This window comes from Triticum aestivum, chromosome 4D (genome assembly GCF_018294505.1).
Source record: "Triticum aestivum cultivar Chinese Spring chromosome 4D, IWGSC CS RefSeq v2.1, whole genome shotgun sequence".
Lineage (NCBI taxonomy): Eukaryota > Viridiplantae > Streptophyta > Magnoliopsida > Poales > Poaceae > Triticum > Triticum aestivum.
This window is the reverse complement of record NC_057805.1, coordinates 465,336,599-465,345,089: the sequence shown is the minus strand read 5'-3', so window position 1 is coordinate 465,345,089 and position 8,491 is coordinate 465,336,599. Positions and strand designations below refer to the sequence as shown.

At 49.7% G+C, this 8,491-nt stretch overlaps 1 protein-coding gene across 1 annotated transcript; it reads left to right on the top strand.

Moving 5' to 3' along the window:
• Positions 1-2,243: 2,243 nt before the first annotated feature.
• Positions 2,244-6,972, top strand: LOC123098660 (salicylic acid-binding protein 2). The gene is made up of 3 exons (XM_044520707.1): positions 2,244-2,705; positions 2,816-2,938; positions 6,625-6,972. The coding sequence occupies exons 1-3, from the start codon at positions 2,289-2,291 to the stop codon at positions 6,949-6,951; spliced, it is 867 nt and encodes a 288-aa protein (XP_044376642.1). The 5' UTR covers positions 2,244-2,288; the 3' UTR covers positions 6,952-6,972.
• Positions 6,973-8,491: the final 1,519 nt, after the last annotated feature.

The window sequence follows — 8,491 nt, the reverse complement described above, 5'->3', positions numbered from 1 at the left end:
AATAAAATGCAGTAAGTGAATATAAATGCAAATGCAACACATTAAAACAAATTAAAAATGCAAAATAAAATAGGTTTCGAAAATAGGCTACATGTAAGCCTATTGCCGTTTATTGAGTATTCGACTTATAACTAGCACCGTCACGGAGCCGTGTGCAGCCTCCATGATCGACACGTGGCAAGAACCTTTGTCGAGCACTGGCTGTAAGACGAGTGCTTTTTTACCTATATGCCGAGTCTTTGTCATACGCCGAGATCGTTTTTGGTACCCACTCTCTTTTTTGTCGTGTGTTTTTCATTCCCTACTCGGCTTACATGGACGTAAGCTGATGAACCTTTTTGACACTCGGCTTAGATGCACACAACGTGTGATTTCATATAGTGTAACTAACAAGCTCCTTCTAGGTGGTTCTTCTCATAAAAATCAAGCAACCTACCATACTTCGCTAATAAGCTCCATAATCGCCTTTTCATGTTATTCAACCTTATCCTGCTTTCCACGTGGCTGTTTTGATGGATGTTAATTAAAAAATGATACACCTATGAACAAATTTTATGTAATCTGACGAAAATGCCTCCCCTCTCCACCCCCTGAATTTCAAGGTGGGCCTGCCACCCCCACTACATCCAATTAACAATTGACGCCTCATTACGTAAGGCCCAAATCACGTAGTCTTTCGTAGTTCTACCAAAGCCCTATCATTTTTGAACTAACTTTTACGTAAGCTTAGAAAAATCTCTTCTCTCCTAATTAACCCCCCACCTAAATTTTAGGGTGGGCCTGCCACCCCCCACTAACATCCAATTAACAATTGACACCTCATTACGTAAGCCCCGAATCACGTAGTCTTTCGTAGGTATAGCAAAGCCCTATTATTTTGAACTAACTTTTACGTAAGCTTATGAAAATCCCTCCTTTTCTAACTAACCATCCATTGAATTTCAGGGTGGGCCTGCCACCCCCACAAACGATTGACACCTTATCTACACCTAATAATAAAGGAGCTATTACTTCTGGCGGTACGTCATCACAATTAGCCTCAAAGTTGCAAAATATTACCCACCAATGTCGCCTATAAGTGAGAAAAAAACGTTTCACATAGGGGAATCCTTCGCCAGGGCCGGCCCATGCGGTAGGGAACTCCTATACTATGCTTTGCGAGCATAATTGGTTTGATGCCAACATTCGGCAAGCCAATATTTGGGAAAATCGAACGTTGCCAAAATTTGCCAACTTTTTGTGAGACTGACAAGAAAGTTGGTAGCCAACCAACCACTAGCCAATGTCAATTTTTGGCATCGAACCAATTATGCTCTGCATGCTAGGAGAAGACAGCGTGCATGTTTGGGTCGGCCCATGTCCGGGCGGCCTGTTTTTTTTTCTACTTTAAATAATTTGAGACTTAAAAAATGTCTGAAAATTAAAAGAAAAATGATAATTATATAATTACTATTTAAAGAAATCATAAAAATGTTTGTGGCTTCAAAACATATTTGTGATTTTGTAAAAAAAATGTTTGCTTATTCAAAAAAGTTCAAAATTTTAAAAACGAATGTTCGGGAAATCAAAAAATGTTCATAATTTTTTAAAAAGTTGGTATATTAAAGAGTTAATGAAATTGAATAAAATTTTGTTAATTCGAAAAATATTCATGAATGGAAAATATCCTAAAAATTCAAAAACTATTTGTGACTTACAAAATAGTTTATTTATTCTTAAAATATTTATTGATTCAAAAAATTACCAGGCATTTCAAAAAATGTTCATGGATTTCAAAAATTGCTCCACCAATTTCGAAAAAATGTTTGTCGATTCTAGAAATGTTCGTCGATTCAAGAAAAGTGTTTAAATCAATATTCACAATAAAAATGTTTGCAAATAGTGTAAAATATTAATGAATTCATAAAATGTTTGAAATTTTGTATAAGTGTTCACGAATTTTTTTTCACTATTTCAAATATGTATACAAGTTTTCAAAAATGTTCGTGATTTCAAAAATTGTTCATGATTTCATGAAATTGAGAGTGATAGTGTATCTCGGTGATGCAGCAAAATGTGGTCATGGCCATAGAAGAATATGATTTTTGTTCTCCCGTTGCATCGAATGAGCCTTTTTGTTAAGCATTAAGCCCCAACACGTAGATGTAGCAAAGTACATGTTAGTTTGCCGCGCCGAAGCTTGCGCGGCTTTATAAATGCAACAGCGTCCCAGTTTGTAGACATCATAGCCACAGGCACAAACACTTCGTTCTCCCCTAAAAAAAACACTTCGTTCCGGTGCACGGCGTATGCACATGGCGGTTCCGGCTGACCAAGTTAGCAGCAAGCACTTCGTTCTGGTGCACGGCGTATGCGTCGGCGGCTGGGCCTGGTTCAAGGTCGCGACGTGGCTCAGGTCGGCTGGGCACCGCGTCAGCACGCCTGACCTGGCGGCGTCGGGCGTGGACCCCAGGCCGCTGCGGGAGGTGCCGACGTTCCGCCAGTACAGCAAGCCGCTGCTGGACCTCATGGGGTCCCTCCCGCCCGGGGAGAAGGTGGTGCTCGTCGGCCACAGCCTCGGCGGCGTGACCATCGCCCTCGCCTGCGAGCTGTTCCCGGAAAAGGTCGCCGCTGTGGTGTTCGTCTCCGCCTTCATGCCGGACCACAGGTCGCCGCCGTCGTACGTGCTTGAAAAGATACACACCATGATCGACTTCCTCGAATCTGCAGCTTAGATTTGTCGTACGCGGAAACAGAAGACACCAACATATACACACCAGCTTATCGCTTTTCGTACCACTGATGAATGTATGCTGGATCTAAAAAGTACAAGAAGCGGAGAATGGACTGGATGGACATGGAGTTTAAGCCTCAAGATCCTGAGGGCAAGCTCCCTACTTCCATGCGGTTCGGGCCGCTGGTCACCCGAGCAAAGTTCTTCCAGCTGTGCTCGCCGGAGGTATGTACGTACCTGTCGCTCTGTTAATCAATCTGTTCGAACATCGATGAAATGCTAGCTCCTGCTAGGAAGCTGTACACTGAGTGAGATTTGAGATTGGCCAAAGAGGAAATTAATCCTGGCGTAACGTTGCATGTTGTCGGCAGGACCTGACGCTGGGAAGATCCCTGATGAGGGTCGGCTCGATGTTCGTGGACGACCTGAAACTGCAGCCGCCATACACCGAAGCTCGCTACGGGTCTGTGCGCAAGGTGTTCATCGTCCTCAAGGACGACAACGCCATCTTCGAGGGATTCCAACGCTGGATGGTGCAGAACTACCCCGTGGACGAGGTCAGGGAAATCCACGGCGCTGACCAAATGGCGTTGCTCTCGACGCCGGCCGAACTGGCGCGCTGCCTCGCCGACGTCGCTGGCAAGTATGCTGCCTCCATTGACGATGGTGTGGCGCCCGTTCCTCGTTGCCGGTATTAATTTTTGATTTGTCTAAGATACTGTGGCCGTCGTTGCCAGCCTTTGTTACTGATCTACAATCTACAGTACGTATACGTACTGCTCTTGCTACCTCATGGTCGGGCAGGACGACAATTATTTTGATTATTGAAATAGCCACAAGTTCCAAGACGATAATGTTTCACATTCATATAGTAGGGCATGGAACTTTGTGGCTATTTTAATACTTTACGTACTCAAAATAATTGTCGGTGAGCACCTACACGTCCGTTATGATCAACGTCATGGGCAGATTTTCCCCTGCATACCACAGGCCCCATTTACTAAGGACAGTAAAACTGTGTCCATTGTGTGCTCTCTCCGGCTGGTGGTTGGTAATAGTGGAAGTAAATTGAACTAGCTAGTATCTTCACATAGTGGGTGGGTAGTAATATATGTGTGTGATATCATACACATAAACTGTTTTTAGCGGCCGAGCTCTATGGAGGCTTTCAAATGCAAAATTTAAAATTCATGATAATTCATTTTTTTTACATTTTAAAAATTCTGAAAAAATATAGACATACATGAAGGCATAATGCACAAGTGTGTACATTTTCAGGACAAAATACATTGAAATGAGGGTCGTGCAAAAATAATTAGGGCTTTTTAACACAGGATACTATTCATCCTCCATGAATTTGTCTTTTTTACATCGCATTCCAATGTATTTCATCGTGAAATTTAACACACATACGCCTCACATCCTTTTTTACTCGTACAATTTTTTTCAGATTTTTTTGAAACTGAACATTTTGAACTTTGAATTTTCCAAAAATTCAGTCTCCATGAAGATCGAAATCCAAAACGCCATGCTCGTATCATATAAGGTTTCATTTATTTAGAGTAGACTCATTTTGCCTTGGGTTTTTCTGCTCGGTCCACTAAGTGGGCTAGATCTACTAAGGGAGGCTATCTCATTGAAAAATCGACACATGAATTTGTCTTTTTTACATCGCATTCCAATGTATTTTATGGTGAAATTTTACACACATACGCCTCACATCCTTTTTTACTCGTACAATTGTTTTCAGATTTTTTTGAAACTGAACATTTTGAACTTTGAATTTTCCAAAAATTCAGTCTCCATGAAGACCGAGATCCAAAACGCCATGCTCGTATCATATAAGGCTTCATTTATTTAGATGTAGACTCATTTTGCTTTGGTTTTTCTCCTCGGTCCAGTCGCGCCCCCTAGGAACCCGTTTGTCGCCGGTTTGGGTCGAAACTGGCGCCGACGGACCCAGGCCAGACCCGGCGCGCTGAGGGGCGCCCAGGGGCGCCGGCGCGAGCGGTTTTGGCGTGAAAGAGTCGCGGGCCAGCCGCGTCAGCGACACGACGCCTCGTCTTTCCCCAGAATGCCTCGGTTCCCGCGGGAAATCAATGGCAAGGCTGCCGCCGGTCAGCCTTGCCATTGATTCGTCCCGGGCGGCGCGTCACGCCTCCTCTCCCGCCACGCGTGCACACGGCGCGGGCTATAAAACCAGCGGCTCCCCCTCCCCTCTAGCCACACCATCTCGAGCCCAAAACCCTCTCTGCCTCTCTCCCGTCCGTCGCCGAGCGCCGCCTATCTCCTTTGCCTCCCCTTCCCTTCCCGATGGCCGAACGCTTCCCCGGCAACGCCGCGGCGGCCAACGGCTTCGGCCGCCGCTCGCTCCAGGAGTGGGAGGCGTGGCTTCTGTTCGAGGCCAACATCCCGGCGCCGCCGGACATGCGCGCCGGGCCGACGGGGTGGAAGCTCAGCAACGGGGGCATCCGCGTGCTTTCGTCCCTGACGGACGAGCAGCGCGCCCTCCCCTAGTACGCCACCGGCAACCGCGCGGCGTGGGCGGACTACTTCCAGCGCCGGCAGGCGCAGCGGCTGGCGTCTAACAACGGGGCGCCGGTTGTAGGCGGCATCAAGAACAGCGACGGCTGCCGCGTCTGGTGGGGCGTCCCCGGCCGCACACTCCACGAGGTGCTGGCGTACCTCGAGGGCGGCAATGACCCGCCGCTCGCATACCCTGCCGCGGCGCCCAGGAGGTTCGGCTCCTCCTCCTCTTCCTCCTCTCAGTCGTCCTCCCGCTCCTCCTCCCACTCTTTCGGCTCGCCGGCGCTGTTCCGCGTCAAGGCCGAGCCCGCCGCGGAGACGCCGCTCGGCCGGCGCACCCGCAGCGCCGGCGTCGTCATCAACGATGGTGGCAGGCGCGCCCCCTCCTCGGCTCCTCCGCGCTACGTCAAGCCAAAGATGGAGCCGGGGCTCGCCGCCGTCAAGACGGAGCCGGGGCTCCCCGTCGTGAATACAGAGCCTGGGCTCGCCGGCGGCGTCCAGGAGGAGGAGCTCGATGACGGCGGCGACCCTGAAGTGGGCGCGCGACGACTGGGCGCAGACGGAGCTGCAGCGCCAGCGCCTCGCCTTTGAGCGCTTCGAAGCTCCGTGCCGTGGCCGAGACGAGGGAGGCGTGGTCGTCCTCGACGACAGCGACGACGACGACGTGCCGCCGCCACCGGCCCGCCATGGAGACGTCGGGGAAGGGTCCAGCAGGGGCGGCCACGCCATCAAGAAGGAGAAGGCCGACGACGACGACGAGGACGGCGGCGACGTAGGCGAATACGCCGCGCTCAGCGACTTCTTCACCCCGTAGTTGTTTTTTTAATAACTTATGTAACGCCGAACATGTCCAATATTATGTCAAGTTAGCCGAACTTTGCCGAATTTGTTTTCTTTAAGTAAAAAGCCCGCGTCTGGGGACGACCCTGGGGCGAGCGGCTGGGAACCCACTCGTCCCCGCATCGATTTTAGCGCCGGCTCCTCCTAAGGGGCGCGTAAAATCACCGCCTGAGGCCATCGGCTAGAGATGCCCTTAGAGCGAGACGGTAGCTTCTCTTGCGTCGAGCGACAACAATATCGGGCCGGCCCATTTAGCGTGCGCAGACTTAAAAGAAACAGGAGAAAAGGGGGGCTTGTCTCAGAAAAAAAAGGAGAAAAGGGGGGCACCAAGGGATCAATCTCACGAGGTTCGGGCCGCTGGTCACCCGAGCAAAGTTCTACCAGCTTTGCTCGCCGGAGGTATGTACCTACCTATCGCTCTGTTAATCGATCTGTTCGAACATCGATGAAATGCTAGCTCCTGCTAGGAAGCTGTACGCTGAGTGAGATCTGAGATTAGCCAAAGAGGAAATTAATCCTGACGTAACGTTGCATGTTGTCGGCAGGACCTGACGCTGGGAAGATCCCTGATGAGGGTCGGCTCGATGTTCGTGGACGACCTGAAACTGCAGCCACCGTACACGGAGGCTCGCTACGGGTCTGTGCGCAAGGTGTTCATCGTCCTCAAGGACGACAACGCCTTCTTCGAGGGGTTCCAGCGGTGGATGGTGCAGAACTACCCCGTGGACGAGGTCAGGGAAATCCACGGCGCGGACCACATGGCGTTGCTCTCGACGCCGGACGAGCTGGCGCGCTGCCTCGCCGACATCGCCGGCAAGTATGCTGCTCGCATTGACGATGGTGTGGCGCCCGTTCCTCGTTGCCGGTATTAATTATTCGAAAACACTAACGCCCACACGTGTGGGCGTTATACAACTCACCCACACGTCTTCATCGTCGTCCAACGCTTTTTAGACGAATCTCGGCATGAAAAGGCTGATTTTGTGTGCCACGTAGGACAATTCGTGTATGTGGGTGTGAGGAAGTTCGCCCGCACGCCGGTTTTTCTCCGCGGTCAACGTTTCGTCAGTCGACGCGTGCGATGAAACTGCTGTCGCGCCCGCACGCCGCGCACCACTTCTGTTCCCCATCTCCTACGACTGCCCATTCTTCCACTCTCCCACACCCAACCTGTCATTTGCCATATTTTGAAATGGTGCATGGCAACTGCCCTATTTGTGAGCATGAGCAGATGGCAACTCTCTTTTTACCCCGAACATGTTATTGTTGCCACGTCTGTTTTGTAGCGCTACATGGCAACTGTCTAGTGTTAGTAGGTGGCAACTCCTAAAGATATCACCATCGCCCACATGCCCGTCTCCTCTCCCACACACTAAAGCTATCAGTTGCCATGTGTTTTGCAGAATACATGGCAACCGTCCTAGTGCGCTTGTAAGCAGATGGCAACTCTCTTTTTACCGAAACATGTTTTTTGCCATGTTTTTTAGTGCTACATGGCAACTGTCCAGTGTTAGTAGGTGGCAACTCCTAAAGTTTTTCAAATCATGATATCTGTAGTAGACCAGACCATACATGGCAACAGCTGCAGTTGCCCAAAAATGGCATCCGACACTTGACCTAAGATGGCAACTGCAGTTGAGCAACCATGGCAATTGTAGTTCAGCAACATGGCAACTGTAGTTCAGCAACATGGCAACATGGCAACCGAAGAGGTCCAGACCATGGCAATCGCGGCAGGACGCGTGGTTACTGACACGCGGGGCGTGTGGCTCGCAGACGGAGAGGGGCGACGGCCGAGACAGGTCGTGCGGGCCGCGCGCTCGCTCGCCCGGACGTGCTCGTGCGGGGGCGATCGCGCTGCACCGGACGTGTGGGCTGTGGCTGCGCACGCCCGTACGCGGTCGTGCGGGCGGGATCGTCTCCGTGCCACACAGGACGTGCGGCACAACCACCCGATACACCACACGTGTGGCAGTTATCGACGTCCTAATTTTTTATTTGTCTAAGATACTGTAGCCGTCGTTGCTGGTCTTTGTTACAGATCTATCTACAGTATACGTACTTCTCTCGCTACCTCATGGTCGGGACGGCCGACAACTATTTTGATTCTTAAAATAGCCACAAGTTCCAAGGTATTTGTCGCACTCAATTTCAGACAGATGATGTTTCATATTCATATAGTAGTGCTGCATGGAACTTTGTGGCTATTTTAATTTTAATTCATTAATCAAAATAAATGTAGGTGAGCACCTACTCGTTGTCGATCCATATGATCGACGTGGGCAGATTTCCCCTGCAGACCACAGGCCCCATTTAGTAAGGACAGTAAAACTGTGGACTCTCATATATACTGCTAATACTAAGAAGTAATTTAAACTAGTAGAATGCCCGTGCGTTGCCACGGGCATTTAA

Excerpts from the sequence above, each read along its gene's own strand:
- LOC123098660 (XM_044520707.1), top strand. The coding sequence starts at position 2,289 with ATGCACATGGCGGTTCCGGCTGACCAAGTTAGCAGCAAGCACTTCGTT. Across the intron at positions 2,706-2,815 it reads TGATCGACTTCCTCGAATCT|CGGAGAATGGACTGGATGGA; the intron begins GCAGCTTAGATT and ends AAGTACAAGAAG. Across the intron at positions 2,939-6,624 it reads TCCAGCTGTGCTCGCCGGAG|GACCTGACGCTGGGAAGATC; the intron begins GTATGTACGTAC and ends TGTTGTCGGCAG.